At 51.7% G+C, this 19,774-nt stretch overlaps 1 protein-coding gene across 2 annotated transcripts in view; it reads left to right on the forward strand.

Annotated features, from left to right (window-relative positions):
* Nucleotides 1-3,823: 3,823 nt before the first annotated feature.
* PHF2 (PHD finger protein 2) overlaps nt 3,824-19,774 on the forward strand; it is a 92,582-nt gene continuing 76,631 nt past the window's right edge. For both annotated transcript variants that reach the window (XM_027550338.1, XM_027550339.1), the window contains exon 1: nt 3,824-3,971. In XM_027550338.1, coding sequence (XP_027406139.1) covers nt 3,874-3,971 — 98 coding nt within the window. In that variant the 5' untranslated portion in view covers nt 3,824-3,873. The remainder of the gene's footprint in view (nt 3,972-19,774) is intronic.

Consider the following 19,774-nt stretch of genomic DNA (forward strand, 5'->3'; position numbering starts at 1 on the left):
TGGCAGGGGTGAGTCGTGAAGTCTTGGACGCTTGCACAGACTCACGGGTGATGTGCCGTGAGGAATGGGGCAAACTTGGGGGAATGGGTGTTGAGGCAAGGGGCAGACCACATGGAGGGCCACTGATCTTAGGGTGGAAGAATACCAAGGTCACCCCCCATTTTTTCCTAGGTCCTTCCATCTAAGTTCCCTTTGTTTTCCTTCCCTAACTCACCACTTCTAGGCCTCTGCTTTCAAGTCACCTCAGAAGCTCTCTGCCTCTGCCCAGCCCTGACACTGTGCCAGTTTCCACAGGGCACTGTGGTGCCCAGCCCACTATATGCGTTGCTGTTTCCCTTTACTGCCATATGAGCTTCACAGCACTTGGGGCTGCTAAGTGCTCTATGGCTACAACACTGCTCAGCACACAGCAGGTGTTCAATATATGTTGACATAAATATATTTTGAAATAAATGACAGAGAGGGAGGACACAAAGATAAGGCAGGCTTTCTGACAGAGGATAAGAGAGAAGTCATAGGGAGAAAGTCTCTTCCAAAGAGAAGAAGAGTCTGGGACCCATAATTGGCAGGCAGCCTTGGAAGTGCTTTGAGTAATAGGAAAGTATCTCAATAGACACTTCCAGATACAAGAGGTTATGGATGTAGACAGGGCAGTGCTGGAGGGCAGGGGGTGGAGATGGGTGGGGTGGGGTGGCCAGAGCCATCCCAGAGGTCGGTGGTGAATGATTGGGGGCGGAGGACGGGCTCCCACGCCTACTGCATGTGCTCGGGGTGCCCTGGGAGGCGACCAAGGGGTGGCAGTGCAGGCTCAAGCCCTGGAGAAGTCTGGGCTCCTGGCTTGCTCCTTCCTCTCACTAGTCAGCTGACTTTCTCCATTCAACTGCTCTGAGCCTCAGTTTTCACTTTCAGAAAATGGCATCAATACTATACCATGCCTATTAGTTGCTCAGTCGTGTCTGACTCTGCGACTGCATGGACTGTAACCTGCCAGGCTCCTCTGTCCATGGGATTTTCCAGGCAAGCATATGGGAGTGGGTTGCCATTTTCTCCTCCAGAGGATCTTCCCAATCCAAGGATCAAACCCCTGTCTCCTGCATTGCAGGCAGATTCTTTACCATCTGAGCCACCAGGGAAGCCCTGTACCCTCTCTACAACACCTGTTTATATACCTATCTCTAAAGTGGCAGCAGTCACACCTAAGGTGTCAATGTGAGTGCTGAGTTTGTAATAATCACTACCCAGGGGATATGCTAAGTGCTTTACAAGCAGCTGGGTGAGTTCTGGTCCATGTCTGAAGAACTAAACACAGTGTACTGTACCTGGTAAGCATTTGATAAATGCTGGGTACCTATTATCATTATTTGTAAAGTAGGAAATGGAACTGTTAGAGATGAGGACTGCCCACAGTCAGGTTGGCTTCCCCTGGACCACAGTCAAGTTGGTCTCCAGAAGTTTCTGGCTCTAATAGATGACAAGTGGGGGGAATGGGGATATTGCTGGTTTAAGTGCTTCAGTACTGACATGAAAAGTGAAAAATAGTGAAATTGTTCGTCCTTCAGTCGTGTCTGACTCTTTGTGACCCCATAGACTGTAGCCCACCAGGCTCCTCTGTCCATGGGATTCTCCAGGCAAGAATACTGGCGTGAGTAGCCATTCCCTTCTCCAGGGCATCTTCCTGACCCAGGAATTAAACCTAGGTCTCCTGCATTGCAGGCAGATTCTTTACCACTTGAACCACCAGGGAAGCCCATTCAGTGCCATGGGAGAAGGTAACTCAGCAGTGCCCAGGCCAGGCTCTTTGGGCTTCCTTGCAGACTTTGATCTACTGGCTGAGCACTGTTTACTTGCACCAATTCACATCAGGGTGTTAATTGTGGACAATGCTTAATAGTTACTCCCTTTCCAGGGCCATCCAGGCCGTCATCAGAAGGATCAGAAGAAAGGACTCTGGAAGGGAGGATAACAGCTGGAATTCAGATAAGAAGGTAGTCCAGATCCTGGGCAGCTCACCAATGTGTAAGAGTGTGTGTGTATGTGTGTGGGGGGGAGATAATTCCTTTCTCCTTACTTCCCCTTTCTCCAGCTTCTTTTCCCCACTCTCACCTAGTCCCTCCCAGCTAAGGCCCAGCTCTGGGCATTGCTCAGGCTGCAGTTGAGGGGTCATCTGTAGAGGGAAGCTGGGCAACAATGTGAAGGCAGATTTTGACTCAACAGAAGAGAGGGCTTCAACTGAGCTGCCTACAAGTGGAGTAAGTGACTCTTAGGAGCTGTAGGCCTTGGTAGGGTACCTGTCAGGGATGCTTCTGTGAAGTGAGCTGGACCGTTTCCTGCCCCAAATCTGGAATTCTATGCTTGTGGCAGCCTGCATCTCCTAGCACCATACAGAGAGGATGGGGAAGGCCAAGAGAGTGAGGGAGCACAGACAGGTTCCTTACTTTGAATTAGGAGCCAGCTCTGCTCTAGCATCCTGAAATGATCTCGGATCCCCAAAGTATACAGCAGCTGGGTAGCAGGCCGGGGACAGTCTGCTATAGAATGCCTTGGGAAAAGATTCCTCAGAGCCAGGGCCTGAACCCCTCACCCTCCACCCGCCAAAGACCCTGACCGTCATAGGTGAGATGGATGACCACTAGCCCAGAGCAACATGGCAGTCCTCTCCTCCTATATCCTTGTTTCTCGTCTTCCTATATCCTTGTTGCCACCAGCAGAACTCAGCAGTTTGGGACACAGACAGGAGGCCTGGGGCCTAATGTCCTTCCTGTGCGTTAGGTCTCCCAGGCCTGGGGGCTCCCACCAGGGCTCCTGGGCAGCTCAAATACCAGGTAACCTCTTCCTCTTCACAGAGCTGACTCGTGCCGGCATGCTTCTGGATCCTTTGAACTATGTCCTCCTCTGAGGGCTCAGCATCATGGGAAGTCCACAGATCTTGTGAAGGAGGGAGGGCAGTCCCCAGACAGGAATAAGGGAGAAAGGGAAGTTGTATTCCAGCCAGAAACTCAGTTGGGAAGGTAGGAGGGAGGAGGCAACAGGAGGAACAGCCCCCAAGCTGCCCCCCTGTTCTGCTGCTTATCAGAAGAAACTTAAGAGTCAAGTAGTTGCTCCTCTGCCTTCTTAACCAGGAAGGACGTCTTCCTTCTCCTCCTCCAGGGTCTCACCCCACACCCAGGGGTCTCCCAGACCTGCCTTCCCCTTGCATCCTCGGGCCACCTTCTACTCCGGGAATCCCCTGACCCACCTTCTTCCAGGTGACTGTCTTCCAGCTCACCTTCTCCCCTTCAGGGGTCTCCTAGCCCACTTTCTCCGTCTTCCCAGCCCACTCTCTCTCCCTTCAGGTCCCCCGACCCACCTTCTCCGGGCAGGGTCTTCTGGTCCCTCTTCTCCCCCAGCACGGTTCCCCCGGACCACTTTCTCCCCCGGCAGAGGGGTACCCTGGCCCGCCTTCCCCGCGGTCCCCGGCCCGCCTTCCCGCGGCGGGAGCGGCGGCCCTGGCTGGCGGGCGGAGGCGGCGCCACCCGGGGCGCTGACGTAGAGGCCGCTCGGCGGCCGGGGGTCCCTTCGGTGGGGCCGCGGCTCCCCGCCCGCCGCCCCCGCGCGTCCATTCCCTTTTGTGTCCCGCGCGCGGCCCGCTCCCCGCGCACACTCGCGCCCTGCGCCCCGCGGGCCGGCGGGCGGCTCCCGGCGCGGCCCTGCACCGCGCGCCCCGCTTTGTGTGGACGCGCCGGCCGGGTGCGCGCGGGCTGTCGTGCGCCCCCGGCCCCGTCCCCGGCCCCGGCTCCGGCCCCGGCCCCGGCCCCGGCCCCCGCCCGGCCCGGCCCGCCCGGCCCGACCCGGGAGCGCAGCGCGGGCCGAGGGGCGGGCGGGCGGCGCGCGAACATGGCGACGGTGCCCGTGTACTGCGTCTGCCGGCTCCCCTACGACGTTACCCGCTTCATGATCGAGTGCGACGCCTGCAAGGACTGGTTCCACGGCAGGTGAGCGCGCAGCCGCCCGGCCCCGGCCCCGGCCCCGATCCCCGTCCCCCGGGCCCCCGGCCCCCGGCCCCGGCCCGGTCCGGTGAGCGCCCTGCAGGCCCCCGCCCGCCGCCTCCCGCCGGCCGCGCGCCCTTTTGTGCCCGGGGCGGGGGCCGGGGGCCGGGGCCGGTCGGGCGCCCCTCACTGCCGCCGCGCACAAAGCGGGTCCGCGGGGGGCGGCGGGCGGGGGCCGGGCCGGGAAGTTGGGGCGCCGAGCAGGCCGGACCGCCTGACAGCGGGCCCGCGGAGGCCGGGCTCCCGAGGCCCAGGCCCGGCGCCTCCCCCGCGAAGTTGCAGGAACTTTCCCCGCGCGGGCCCGGGAGACGCGCGAGTGGCGGGCTCGGACGCCGGCGGGGCTGGGACGGACGTGGGGCCCGGCCAGGTGGCGGCGGCGCGCCCACCCTCCGCCGCAGCCCGGAGCTCCGGCACCTTGTCCGGGAGGCAGGGACCCCTGCCCGGCCCCAGCGGGGCTCCTAGACACGGCCGGCCTGCACATCCCCGGCAGGCGTGTGGGTGACAGAATGGTGGGTCTGTGTGGGTGTTGTGGCTTTGCCGCCTCCTCTTTGGCCGTCACGTTTCCCCGTTCCCCTCCTCTGTGTTCCAGACACAGGCCCACCCTGGTTTTGACTTGACCTTCTGCTCTCAGAGGAAGATGGGGTGGGGGGAGGTGAGGCTTGGCCTTTGCCCGTGACCATGACCTGGCCCTGTGCCGAGTTTTCAAAAGCCAGAGGCCCCTTCCCACCCAGAAGTAAGTGGCGGAGGAGGAAGAGGAGGTGATCCTGGTGCCCAAACTGCTCCAACAGGTTCTCCTGTGTTTGGGCCTCAGCGGAACCGCCAGAGGCTGGCCAGGGTAGTGTGCCCTCCTAGGCTCCAGTCTTAGACCCAGCAGGAGCAGGGCTGGGGGCAAGAGGCTGTGTGTGTGCTGGTACGTGGTCCCTCAACTTCCAGAGAGACGAGCCCCTCACCCCCTACCCCGGTTTTAACTGTGGATGGGCGAGTGGCCCTTAAAGGTAGGTTGTGTTATCTACTTCTGACAGTTTGCATGTGTGGGGCTAGGCAGCCAGATGTGACAGGGCTTGCTTAGGTTGGTCAGTGCCAAGCCTGAGTCCTAGCTCAGTGCCTGTGCCAGGGACACCAGTGAGGAGGGCTGAGCCGCCATGGGATAGGAACTCCCACTGAGATCGTGGGGATCCTGGGCTGCCTTCCCAGGACTGTGGAGACCCTGCAGAGCAGTGGAGGCTGGAGTATGGGCATTGGGGTCTGCCCAGAACAGTGCTGTTATGCACACCCACCAGTTGGCATCCTCTCAGAGTTCATGGCTGGATCAAGGGTGCAGGCTGCCATATGATTGTTCATGGCTCCTCAGGTCCAGAGATGCTGAGAAGCTGGCCGGGAGTGCCCTGAAAGTGGTGGGACCTCTCCCTCCTCCCCTACCCCTACCCAGGGCCTGCAAGCCTGCCCAAGGTGCCCAGGCTGGAGGAGTGTGAGGGCCTGGGAGGACCCTTGTGTGGCTTCCCTCCTTTGAGTTGGGCAGGCAAAGCCAGTTCTGAGCTGGACTTTGAGAAGGGGCGTAGTGAGTGGGAGGAGCGGAGTGGGTAGGGAGAGACCTGGGAATGAGAGCGAGCAGGGGAAAGGGGCTGAGGGCTGGGATGGTGGCATTTACTGGATTGGCTTAGGTAGAGACAGGGAGAAAGATGTGCCCTGACACCTCAAAGGGGATGTTTTGGGGAAGTCTTCTCTCTTTATTTCTTATTTCTCATGTGAAGTCTTTGATTTAATCTGATATACACACAGATCATTTGACCAGCACAGATTCGTTTCCACCTATGTGGGGTCACCCTACGGTCTGAAAGGGGCTGTGCTTCCCTCGTGCCATGGGACACATCTTCTCTGTGTGTAATCAAGGGTCCTTTACAGAAGTGAGTGAACCCTGAGGGGCCAGAGCACCTCCTGTAGTGCTTCGTCCCCTGAGTAGCTCAGGGGAGGTGCTGTGTTGGGAGAACATAGGGTCAGAGTTTGGGACCATTGTTGGCGAGGTTGGACAAGGCTATATGCGGCCCTCACACCCCTGGGCAAACCTCCCACCTCTCCTGTCATGACCCTTCTCCACTGTGACAGAAAGGTGTATGACATGATCCACAATGTTTCCAAATCTCCAGATATTCCTGGATGGATAACCCTCTACTCTTTTCAGATCCATGTACCATCTGTACTGTTGTTCACTTCATATTCAAACATCTCAACTCACTTTCTAAAAGTTTGAATACTTTGTAACTTTTTGTGTTGAGAGAATTTGAAGAGTTACAAAAAAAGGTACAGTTTCCCTGTACCCCACACCCTGCCTCCCCTGAAGTTAACATCTTATCAAATTATGTTACAAGCATAGAAACAGGCAGAAACACTGGGGCCACACTGCTAACCAAACTTCAGGCCTTGGGCAGATTTATTTAGTTCCAGGACCCCACATTGCATTTCACTCTGGTGTCTCCTTACTCTCCTGAATCTTTCTGTTCCAAGGAAACTTCGTATCATTCCCTGAAATAGAACATTAGTATAACTTGCTGTAGACAGTACTTGTAAAAATAAACATAACTGTGAAAGTAACAGGCTCCCTCTTGTTCCACCTGTGACCCATCACATCCCTACAATGAACCCCTCTTTGGATGGATTGGAAGGGGGTCTCTGAAGTTACTTTCACTCCCAGTGGCCTACTCTTTGCTGGTAGGACTCTAGTAGCAGTGCCGGCTGAGATCATGGTTGAGGCAGTCTCCTTCCATAGGGGAAGAACCTGCTCCCAGGATGTGTCCACCCTGGCAGGAAGCCTGGAGAACCCTGACTACCCCTTCTGGCATTCTCTGCGGCAGTCTTTCTGCTGGACCGAGCTGGTACTTGGGCAGCCAGGAAGGCAGGAGCTCGTGTTCCACCCTATCTTGACCATGACTGGTCACTCCTGGGGCTAGGATAACGTGTCAACCCAGTCTGCCTTCCTTGCACCCACTGCAGTGTCACCTGGAAATTGATTGACTGGGAAGGGATAGATTTTGTGGCTGGGTGTCCTCAGAGCTGTCTTATCTGTCTGAGCAGATATGGCACCACTCAGGCATTGGGAACCTTCCTCCTCAATTGGGGTGCCACAGAGCCAGAAATGGGGGCCAAGAGATGGGGGGCTTCTCATGCTTGTGCCTCCTGCCAGACCCTGTGTGTCTGCCTTTGGCAAGTCGTCTAACTCTAGACCAGTAAGTAGCTCTAGGGAGTGACCTGGACATCTCACCTTTTCACCATCTTGACGTGAAGAGTCTCTGTGAGATATTAGAGATCCTGAAGCTTCCTGACCCTCTTTAAGTTCCTGTTGTATTGAGCTTGAAGGGTTTTTGGAAGCATAATCAGTAAAGTTGATTTTAAAGAGTTTGAAAGCTGAGGTGCTGTGCCAGTCCTTTAGAGGCGGAAGTTCCATTTATTCCTCAGCAAGTACTATGGGGTGCGTGTTCTGTATGGGGTGCAGTGCTAGCTTTGTGGTTTCCTGGGGTAACAAGGCAGATCCCCTTGCCTCTTACAGGTTTTCTTCTGTGAGAGTCAAACTTGTGGGCTGGGAGTTCCATCCCAGCCTGGGGAGTGTTTCAGAGCCGGAGGAAGCATTGTGTGGGGCAGGGAGGTGCATCAGGGCCAGCCTGCAGGTGTGGCTGGAGACAGGAACCACTCTGGGGCACTGAGCAGAGCAGTGGTAGGAGGGGACTGAGGACTTGACAGGGGTCCTCTGGATGCTGTGCACGCAGCTGGGGAAGAGGACGGGGACAGGGGTCCCTGCCCAGATGAGAGGGGACAGGCAGGACCTGGGGTGAGGACTGGGGTGGGGAGAAGGGGTTGAATTCTACAGGTACTCTAAGGTGGGCTGGCAAGACTTGCCTGCTATAGATCCCCTCTGATTGCTGTGTGTTTGTCCTGCCATCTGGACTCCACGTGCCCTCCTCGCCAGGGCCCTATCTCTGTGCCCATCCTCCCCAGGACTGGTTGACCTTTGTGGGCTTTTGCCATGTCTTTCACCCCACCCAGCCTTAAGCTTTTTAGGGCAGATCCTCTTCCTGGGTCCTTGGCCCTCATGGCTGCTCAGTACCACAGAGTGGGATGGTGGGTGGCTCTGTTGGCCAGCGAACTGTGTGAACTTGGAGAGAAAGAAGGGCTTGCCAGGGCTCAGGCCTCAGTGCCACAATCTGGGAGAGCAGAGCTGACAATTAAATCTTCTAATGTGAGATCCCTTAATATAGTGGGAAGTGCCATTCACATGGTGACCGAGTTGTGGCATGTTTGACGTGGTTAGGAATAATGATTTGTCATTTTAAAATGAAGAATTCTCACTGAATGAGCTTAAGAAGTTCCAGAGGAGGTTGGGGGAATGTCCTGCCAAATTATAGAGGGCAGAACAGATATCCCCTGTCCATCGATCCTTTCCAAATGAGATGAAACTCAAAGGAAGCTACTTGGAGCTCATGGTAATCACCAGAATGTTTGCTTTTGTTGAAAATATTGGCCTGGAAGCATGCTTGATGCGAGCCTCTGCACTGCAGCCTGCATTTGTTTGGGGCCTCTTGGGCTTAGGTGCGGCTGCAGATGGCCTGAGTTCGGGCAAAGTTTGGGATACTTGAAGCGGACCCTGCCACGCTCAGTTACCATCTGTGGGTCCATCCCCTCACCTCTGTGATCATGGCACCTGGCCATGTGCAGGGCCTTTTTCCAAAATAATGAGAAGTTTTGCTGTTAGGAGGGAGTGTTGGCCAGAAAATAATGTTCCACAATAGAGTATGCTAGAAGAATCCAACTGCTAAGATTCCTGTGTGGGTAAAGCAAAGCTGTTAAGTGACTGGTGTGACTAGTAGCACTGCAGGGCTCACACTCTGTCTGGCCTTTGTGGTGTCAGGATTAGTTCCCAATCATCCTTTTTTATTGGATGGTGGTGGGCCAGGCAGGCCACCTTGGCCTCCTACTTCTAGCACAGGGAGAGGGCCCTTGTCTCCTCACCCACTGCTGGTGTAGGCATCTCTGCCAGGGGTGGGGGCAGAAGTGGCATTTGGCATATTCTGGCTCAAGTGTGCTGAAAACTCCATACCTGTCCATGGGTTTGAAAATGCAGTGTGGATAGAGACATCTTCGCAGCGGAAAGGCCACATCCGGTGGCAGGTAGGGAAGCTGGGCTCTCTGCACACCCTTGGTGCCTCAAGTGTACCCAGCAGCCCCCCCCGGCCTCCCACTTAGAGCCACGTCTCCATCTCTGCACCCTGCCTCCATGTCTCACTCCAGCTCCATTCCCTACTCCTGTCTGTCTCAGTTCTCAGCTTTTTGGCTTGGTGGTGAGGCTAACAGCGCTCTTTGGAATGGGTCTTGGCCCTGTGCTTTAGGGCACAGGGTCTCTTCACTTCCCTCCAAAGTGTTGGGTCATCTGTGGACAAACGTAGTTAGAATTCCAGCCAGTGACTGGCTTTGCCTCTAAGCATAAGAACTGAAGGTCCTTGTGGTGTTTGTCCAGGCAAATGGAGAAACAAGCCTTTCATCCTTTTTTAAAAATTAGGGTGAAATTCACATACCATGAAATTAACTGTTTTATAAATTTAAGTGTTAGTCGCTCAGTCGTGCCTGACTCTTTGCGACCCCATGGACTGTAGCCCACCAGGCTCCTCTGTCCATGAGATTTTCCAAGCAAGGATACTGGAGTGGGTTGCCATTTCCTTCTCCAGGGGATCTTCCCAACCCAGGGACTGAAACCGGGTCTCCCGCACTGCAGGCAGATTCTTTACTGACTGAGCTACAAGGGAAGCTCCTAGTGCACAGTTAATAGCATTTAGTACATTCAGGACATTTCGCAGCTGTCACCTCTGTCTAGGTTGTGAACATTTTTATCACCCCCAAAGAAAACCCATTAGACAACTTCCCCATTCCTCCTCCCGTCAGTCCTGGACAACCACCCATCTATTTCCTGTCCCTATGGGTTTATCTATTCTGGACATTTCATATAAATGGAATCATACTATATGTAACCTTCTGTGTCTGTCTTCTTTCACTTAGCATAATGTATTCTTAGGATCATCCGTATTGTGGTGTGTATCAGAACTTCGTTGACTTTTTATGGCTGAATAATACTCCAGTGTAAGGATATACCACAGTTTGTATATACATTCATCTGTTTAGGGTTATTTGGGCTTTTTCCACCTATGGCTATTGTCAGTAGTGGTGCTGTGAACATTTGTGTACAAATATTTGTTTGAAGACTTATTTTCAATTGTTTAGGGAATTGCTGGGTCATATGATTAGTCTATGTTTAACTTTTTGAGTAACCAGCAAACTGTTTTTCCACAGCAGCTGCACCATTTTACATTCTTAACATCAATGTGGGAGCAATCTGGTTTCTCTTCATCCTTACCAACACGTTGTTTTTTATTTTTAAAATTATGGGCATCCTAGTGGGTGAGAGGTGGTATCTCATTATGATTTTGGTTTGCATTTCCATAATGGCTGATGATGTTGAATATGTTCTCATGCATTTGTCCATTTACATATCTTTGGAGAAATGTCTGTTGAAACAGGTTGCCCATTTGAATTTTTTTTTTTAATTTTAAGAGTTCTTTATATATTCTAGACAATAGACCCTTATCAGATACAAAATTTGCACGTGTTTTCCATTCGATGGGTTGTCTTTTCACTTCTGTGTTAATGCCCATTGATGCACAAATATTTTTAATTTTGGTGAAGTCTAATTTGTCTTTTTCTTCTGTTGCTTGTGCTTTTGGTGTTATATCTAAGAATCCATTGCCAGATCTGGAGGTCATGAAGATTTACCCCTTTGATTTCTTCTAAGAGTTTTACAGTTTTAGCTCTTATATTTAGTTTTTGACTCATTGTCAGTTGATTTTTATATATGATTTGAAATAGGGATCCAACATCATTTGTTTGCATGTGGGTGTCCAGTTGTCCCAGAGCCATTTGTTGGAAAGACTATTTTTTCCCTATGAAAGTCTTGGTGGCCTTGCTGAAAATCGTTTGACCATATCCACGAGGATTTAATTCTGTACTCTCTTCCATTCCACTGGTCTGTGTGTCTGTCCTCCTGCTAGCACCACGCTGTTTTGGTTACTGTAGCTTTGTAGTAATTTGGAAGTGGGAGACTTCCAACCTTGTTCTTTTTAAAAAAATTTTTTTGAATTGTTGGGACTCCTTGCAAATTCCATATGAATTTGAGAATTGGCTTCTCCATATCTGCAAAAAGGGCTTTTGGAATTTTGACAGGGATTGCGTTGAATCTGTAGATTGCTTTGGGTAGTATTGACATCTTAGTATTATATCTTCTGATGTATGAGCATGGGGTGTCTTTCCATTTATTTAGATTTAGGTATTCCCTGATTACTTCCAGCAATTTTTTGGTAGTTTTCAGTGTGCAAGTTTTAAATTTCTTGATTAAGTTTATTCCTAGGTACCCCATCTTCTTGGATGCAACTGTAAGTAGGATTGTTTCTCTAATATCTTTTTTGTATTTGTTGCTAGTGCTTTTACACATTTTAATTTTTTTTTTTAAATCACCTTTTAACATGTGGTGGTGAAATTTCCTGAACCAGACATGCTTGGGTGCAGGTGCTGAGGTATGCACATGCTCAGCTGCTCGCCTTTGGATGTCATGTGTCCAGAGTGTCTGCATGCCCAGGGAGGAGTGCTACTTTCCTTTTTAATCTTAAGTGTTCATTGAGCCTTCCCTCTGTCACATCCTGGGTTAGGCATTTTTCATACACATGTGGTGGGGGTGCTTCTTGTGTTGTCTGGGGATTGCCATACAGGTCTCTGTATCCTTTATGGTGACCGTTAAGGAAGTTACAACTGAGTAGTCAGGGCTTGCTGCTGGGCTTGTAGTGTATGTGGCCTTGCTGACCTTCCCACTGCCTCTGAGTGCTTGGTGGTGGTGGGCCTTTCTGATTGAGAGGCAAGCAAGCTGAGGCTAGAAAGATCAGCTCTCTGAGGTCAACACTACCACATGATAGGCTGGGACGACAGCAGCTCCCTCTACCAATGCCCCTTCATTGATGTTAATGACAAGGTTCAGTGCCTGGGACCCCAGAGGGTGAGAGTTCCCAGCAGTTGTGAAGCTGTGGGTTGGGTCAGCCCTGCTCCTTGGGCTGAGCAGCGCATGAGGGCAGCGAGTAAGCTCCTGGGATGGTAGTGCAAGCTGCTGACTAAACCATGAGCCTTACGCTGGGGTAGGCTGCTTGCCCAGGAAACTTTGGGCACAGTCTGGCTGGGTGCATCTGGGTCTGGGTCCCTCCAGTAGGGTGCTGTTTTCTGCTTCACATAAAAGTGCAGGGTGGAACTCATTTCTTGTGCTCTACACAGCATGGGCTGGGCACAGGTCCCATGGTGCTGGATAAGTGTGAGTGGCTGGATAGGCCTTGGAGACTGCCCTGGGGCCAGGTCTGAGCTCATAGATGCCTCCCCCTGGGACAGCCAGACTTACGCTGGTAAGCCCAGACTGATGCATGATCAGCCCAGCTACATGGACTCTGATACTTGAAAATCTTTTTGTAGCTTTGTGACTTTGCCTCTCATTTTATCCAGCCCCTAAGAACTGCCCCCAGATCAGAGTCTGGATGTGAATTCCAGCAAAGTTGGGCTGGAAGGGGAGTGAGAAAGTGCTTTCTGGGAACAGTGGGGGCACACAGGCCCTTCCCTGCCCAGGCTCCATCTCACCACCCTCCTGGGCTGACTTGCTGTCACCTGGAGAGATGACACAGGAATAGGTATTCAGCCCCCATCTCCTGCAGAAGAGGCTGAGGCCTGGGGCCCTGTGCAGTATGACTCTAGGCATCCTGGGACAATCAAGAAACTGCAGCCTGATCCAGTCTGCCTGCCAGATGAACAAGGCCCAGAGAGGTGTGCAGTGAGCTCCCCAAGAGGACTCCCCAGACCCTGTGGGGAGGGAGATCCCATGACACCCCGTGAAGCAACACAGGGGGTGTGCATCAGAGCTGGGATGGGTTCTCACTAAACATCCTTCTGCTGACATTTGCAAAACTCCAGGGTTAGCTGCCTTTGTTGGTACTTATGGAATCTCTTCCCTGGAAATTTAAGATAACTGTGGCTAATCTCCCAGCTGTTTTGGAGCTATTGCCCATAAAAAAGGGGGTGCCTGGGGGTGGTGATGCCTCATTGCTCCCAGCAAGATACTTTCTGTCATCCCCTTGTTCTTTCAGCAGCTTCCCGAGGGCACCACACTTGGGTCTGCCTAGGAGAATCTGGCTTGGAGAGGGCCAGCAGCCAGCCTGGGTCACTGGCTGGTAAGTGGCACGTGGGGCTCTGCCACCCCGCCCTCCCCTTGGCAAGGTGAGAGTCTGGCAGGCACTGCTTCACCCGTGCTGTTGGAGGGTGAAGTCTTAGCTGCTGTTCGGTCTTGTGGTTCTCATGATACCCTGTTGTCGTGGTGACCTTTTGATCCCAGTCTGGGTACTTATGTAGCCGACCCCCGTCCTGTCCTGGTACTGCCCCTGGACCTCTCCAGCGTCCCTCTCAGAATCCTGGGCCCCTGTCTGCCAGAGCCCCTGCCCCCTGCCCAGTGTGTAAGCATTAGGTACTTGCATTTCGGTCCCTGGCTCCAGAAGTGGAGGTGGACAGGGGAACCTGGGCGTGACTCACTAAGTGGGGGTGGGCATCTTTGTGAGTCTAGGGGCCGTGTTGTATTATATCCTCTCACTTCACTGGGCCACTGCTAGGTGTGGGACTAGGGCTCTGAAGACTTGTACCTAGGTTGCCTCAAAAGCTGTGCTTTCCCAGACCCTGCACGCCATGTCCCAGTCCTGCCCATCCAGTCCCCTTCTCCAGCTTCCCAGGGCACGTGGTTCCTTTCCTTTGCTCCACAGACAGCGTGACCCTCTGGAATAGAAGGTGGGTGTTGGTGGGACCAGAGAGCACCATGTGGCTCTGCTCTTCCTGGCGCTCAGCGGCCGAGGTCCAGAGGTGCAGCCCTGCCTGATCCTTCTGCAGAGCAGCCGTGCCAGCCTCAGGGCTGTGAAAAAACCAAGTGCTGGATTGAAGCTTGGAGAAAGAGGCGGACAGATCTGCATTCAATTTGAGAAAAAACTTTTTGATAATTGAAATTGGCCCTAGACTGGACTGTCTGGGGAAATATACCATGCACGTTAAAGCAGGATCTCTCCATCTGGGCTCTGTGGACACTGGGACCAGAAAGTTCTTTGTGGGATATGGAGCAACCCTGGCCTCTGCCTACTAATCCAGGAGCACCGCCCCTCAGTTGTGACAGCAAAAGTGCCTCTAGGCATAGGCCGATGTCCTTCGGGAGATACAGTTGTCCCTGGTGGAGGAGAAGAGGTGACTGAACATCTGCAGAAACATATTCACTTTCGTTGGGTGGAAAATGGAGCTTCTGACCCCTTTTCTTTATGTTTATTGTGATAGGAATAACTGCATTTATTCACTTAAAAATAGTTATTTGAACAAATTTGCAAGTGGAATACTAGGATCTGGCTTTTTAAAAAGGAGTGTGAAGGAATCGGTAGTGAAAAGTTATCTTCTCTCCAGAACCAACTCGATTGCAGCTCTTTAAGAAAAGCTCCAGGGAGATTTCTGTTTATACAGCATTTGTGTGGCGCAGCCGCCCCCCTCCCTTTCCTCAGGCACACAGGCGCATAGGCGCATGCTGTGGGCACGGTTCTGCCTGGGACAGGGGTCTCACCGAGGGCTCCGTTGTGCTGTCTGCGCTCAGGGATGCATTTTCCTGACTCCTAGGTCCTGGTTGGCGTTAAGCTTTCTTCTCATCTGTAGCAACTGCAGTTTTGTGCAGGGAGCATCCTGGTACATACAGTTATGTGGTCACATGTACAACTTTATCTGTTAGATAAATCCCAAGATATAAGGCTGCTGAGTTGAAGGGGAACGCATTATAGGTTTTAAAATTGCCAGATAGGTTGTACAGATTTCTCTACACACTAGCAACACATTTTCTGAACTTTTTGATTTTTTTTTGTCAACTCTGTCTAGAAGGTGAAAAATTGTTTATCTCACTGTGGTTTTAGAGTGCAGTTTTCATACATTATTACTTCAATTTCTAGTTGTCTAGTTATTAACTCACTTTTAAATTCTTTTTGCCCTGCAGTTGTAGGATTTTGGAAATGGCCCTGATGCTTTCTAATAAAGACAAAAAGAGCAGATTGAATCTGAGAAGTAAAATGAGAGGCAGCCTTCTTCTGTTGGGTCAGGGCAGGGTGGGATGGGTGTCACTCCCATGCTCTCCGTCCTCCTGCTCCAGTAGTACTCTGAGCCCCTGCAAACCTTTAGGACTGGCAGAGGGTGAAAGCCCACTTGTTTGCTAAATATCCCCTCTCCCTTCCTTTTTAAAGTAATTTTATTTATTTATTTTGCTGTGCTAGGTCTTTGTTGCTGCGAAGGCTTTTCTCTAGTTGCAGCGAGCAGGGGTTACTCACCAGTTTCAGTGCATGGGCTTCCCATTATGTGGCTTCTCTTACTGTGGAGCACAGGCTCTAGGGTGTGCGGACTTTAGTCGTTTTGGCTCCCGGACTCTAGAGCACAGGCTCAATAGTTGTGATGCACAGGCTTAATTGCTCTGTGGCATGTGAGTTTTTCCTAGATCAGGGATCGAACCCATGTCTCCTTCACTGGCAGGTGGATTCTCTACCATTGAGCCACCAGGGAAGCACCCCCTGCCACCTCTCCTTTCCTTTTGAGTCTTATTGTGAGGTCAGCCTCATTTGCTTTTATTTCTTTAAGAACTTTTATTTTAGACTTGTTTTAGGTTTGTAGAAAATTTGCAGCCTTGGTTGAGTTTGTGCATACTCTGGCTTAGTTTCCCTGATTGTTAGCGTCTCACATCACTGCCCTACCCTGGTCACAGAGCAGGAGTTCATGTTGTTCCATTGCCATACACTCCCAACTCCTGGTCCTCCCCACAGAACCAGGTTTGCTTTAGGCCTTGCGTGCCTTGTTGTGGCCTCTCAGATCCCTTTGTCCTCTGATCCTGACACTGAAGACCCTCCAGAGTTTGTGTACCTTTGAGGAACCATGTCTCCGGCTTGTGTGACTTCCTTGTGGCACCTTCACACACCCCTAAACCTGGGACCCCAGCCCCAACATGGGCACTCTAACTGCTCTTGGGGCTGTCTGTGATCCTGTGAGAGAGCTGGGCATCACTCAGCAGCCCCATGGTGGTCCCTGCAGCACAGACATGGGGTGTATTCCACGTGGTCCTGATCACAAAGGCTGCCATTAAGGATCATGGTGCTGCTCCCCTTTCACAGTTTCTTCTAGATCTCAGACTTGTTTTGTTTTATTAGATTTCAAACTACTCTTTGGAAAAGAAAGATGTAATTAGGGTGGTCTTTTGCACCTCCCCTCTGAAAAGCTGACTGAGAGAGTGGCCGCTCCCCAACCCTTGTGCTCTGCCTTGGGGACCAATGTTACCACCATCCAGACACTTCAATGGCTCCTGCCCTCTGGACACACCATTGGAGTAGGGTGTGCGAGTGGGGGTGTCCCAGGGAGCATTTGGTCCAGCCCTCTCTTTTGCAAACAAAAAATGAAGCTCTTTCCAGACCCTGGGGCGTTCCCACAGATGGGCTGGAACCCTCCTGGTTGGTTCTGCCCTGGGGAAGGCCCCCTGCCTCCAGTGCTAAGAAGCACACGTTTGAGTGCTGGAAGCCCTTTATCCTCTGTGACTTCAGTGAGTGATTGATGACTGTGAGCCCCTATTCGCCTTGTGGTCGGGCTGCCTATCTGCAGTGGGAGGCTGTGACCAACTGGCCTTGAGTTTCTGGGGTCAGTAGGATGTGGCCCGATGCTGTTCTGGTAGAGGCCTGCCCGCTGCTGGGTTGTCCTTCTGGAGCCTCCCCTCTCTGCCTGCCCTCCTGCCCTGTCCGTGGAGCCTCTATCACCTAGGAGGCCTGGGCAGCTCCCCGAGGTCCCTTGTTGGAACGATGGATCAGGATCCAGCCTATCTTCAACATCCCCTGCCACCCCAGAGCTGGTCACTAGAGGCCTGAGGGATGGCAGAGCTGGGCCTGGTTGTGTCCTTGCCACTTCCCTGCTGACGCTCTGGGATTCCAGGATTCAGTTCATTTTTAAACTCCTGGGGCAGTCCCTGTACAGATGGTCCCTGTGCTGGGGCCACGGGTCTGGATGATGGCTCACGGTCACAGCACCCTGTTGTACCGGGGGTCCTCTGGGAGCGGACAGTCACCTCGCGGTGCTGGCCTGTTCACCGTGATCTGCACGCACTGCGAGTTAGTGAAGGAAAAGGCTCTTGGCAAAGCCACCCAGCAGCAGTTGGCAGCCTGCCATTCTGACCAGTCGCTTGGCAGGAGAATCTTAAAGGCCTTTCCGGAAATGTCCTGTCTGTAGGGCGGAACTATGGACACGGCCTAGTGTGCTTGTGCTTGCTGGTATCGTCAGCGTCGGATGGACAGAGGACCCTGGCACCCCTGTACAGTGAGATCTAAGGTCTTGTGTGCCTCATCTCGTCCGCAGGGCCTGTTCCAGGAGCCAGGTGAGGCCCCTGACTTAGGCTGGATGTGGTCAAGCGCAGCCAGTGTCCTTTTGCCATGCTCACTGCCCAGTGGCTATGATGGCTGCTGTTAAAGTGTCCCTTGAGGCCCAACTTGTACCATCCTAGACCCATGGCCTGGTCCCCTCTGGGATAGGGTCCATCAAAAGGCGTATCATAAGATGCTCATCTCAGAGGGCTGCAGCACACGTCTGCTCCAGGCCCACACCTTTTTTTGTGCCTTCTGAGAGTCTTGAGCAAGGGCCCACTGGAGCCCATCCAAGTTTCCATAGCCTGATCTTTGCTTTTCTTGTCCTCTATGGTAAACACATGAACACACACAGACACCAAAAAAAAAAAAAAAGCAAAGGACAGATATTAGAATGTTCCACCAGGATAGAAGCACACCAGTTAGTCCTCCATCCAGATGTGGCCACACTACAACCAGAGCACATCCTTCATCTGTGCTGTCACCTGGAGGGTCACAGCACAGAGCTGGATCCCAGGCCCTACACCTAAACACCTTCCAAGGGATATGTTAGGGGCTGAGGACAGGCACCTCACCTCCCTGGGCCTAGAGTGTTATTTCTGTTGATATGACCTTGGATTGCATTTGCTCTCAGGTCAAATTTGTCTTCCCAGCCACCTTGTGAGTCTCTGAGGATTTTATCCAGATGGAAAGCTGTAATTCCCAGAGCTTGTGTTTGCTGTATATCTGCATACAATTGGTTTCCTTAGAAACTGCTGGAATAAATGCTCCAGAACCTGCTTCTGATTTTTAAAGAGAACATGCCATTTATCTGGAATATCTATTAAAAATTCACCGGGACAGGTTTAAAAATATATAAAGAGACATTTTGAATATTCATTTAATATATCAAGGATTCTAGACTCTCATTAGATTGAGGGGATGATTAAATAAATTATAATGTACTCACAATAGGAAATTATTCAGTCTCAAACAGTAGATGTTTATGACAAGATTTTAATGATATGGGAAAACATTTACGCTATAATATTAAATAGGAAAATAAAACAAGATGCTATATCATCTATATAGGATGTTAGTTGGTATGAATCAATTAAAACAGAAGACATGCTGGAAGAAAATGTTAAGAGGGTTGAGAGTGTCTTTTTTCCTGTTGCTTTCATACTCATCTGTACTTTTCATCTTGTTTTCTAGGAACATAAGGTTACTTTTATAAGCAGAACTAAAATAAGCATGAAAATAAGGTTGTCAGAGTGTAGAGGTCATCCTGCCCTTCCTCGCATTTTACAGGTTTTGGAGACTATAGTAAGGCCCCTGTATATGAACAAGCTCTGTTCTGAGAGCAGGTTTGTAAGTCCAATGAATTTAGCCTAGGTACGTGACTAACACAATTGGCTATATAGTACTATACTATGATAGGTTTATATTACTTTTCACACAAATAATACATAACAAACAATCACAAAAAATAAATACCATATTTTAAATCTTACAGTACAGTACCTTAAAAAGTACAGTCGTGCCAGCTATATTGCCGCTGCTTTTACGCTTGCTTCCAGACACCTTGGGCTTGAAACAGACACTGTGCTACGGAACTCTATACAGTACTGTAGTGAAGTACACAAAAGTACAACTGCTTGTAGAGAATGCACGCACGTGACACTTGTGTGATTGTACGTGAGAATGCACATTCGCATCTTTGAAAGTTCTCGAGTTGAAGGTTCATATGTAGGGGACTTACTCTATAGGTTTTATAGACATTTGGGAATGAGTGTCTCCCAACCTCACAGCCACCTGGAAGCTAGGCTGAGGGCAGCCTTCTGTAGGACCCTTGACTCTGAAGGTCCTTCAAGCAACCTTTCTTCTGATGCTATTCCCCCTAGCCCCCAGTAATGCATAGTAGCCTGGCCTGCAAGCTGTCTGCTGAGAAGGGGCTCCATCTGCCACCCAAGAGCCCCATCACCCCCAAGCATCTTTCTGCAAGTGGAACTTCAAGCCTCATAGGACCCTGTACCCACTTTGGATCTCCCAGGGATGGGGCCTCAGGCTAATGGGTTGAGGTAGGCCCCTCAGCTAACTAGGCGCAGTGACTGAAGCCCTGTGACCACTTCCCAAAGCAGCAGGACCATCCTGTCACAAGCTGCTCTTATGCTGGAGTGTCCCACTCTAGATGGGGACCCAAGAGTGCAGCCAGCTTTGGAGGGCAGAGCCTGTAAGCCAAGCTCCTTCTGGTCTGTC

Source organism: Bos indicus x Bos taurus, chromosome 8 (assembly GCF_003369695.1).
Source record: "Bos indicus x Bos taurus breed Angus x Brahman F1 hybrid chromosome 8, Bos_hybrid_MaternalHap_v2.0, whole genome shotgun sequence".
NCBI lineage: Eukaryota > Metazoa > Chordata > Mammalia > Artiodactyla > Bovidae > Bos > Bos indicus x Bos taurus.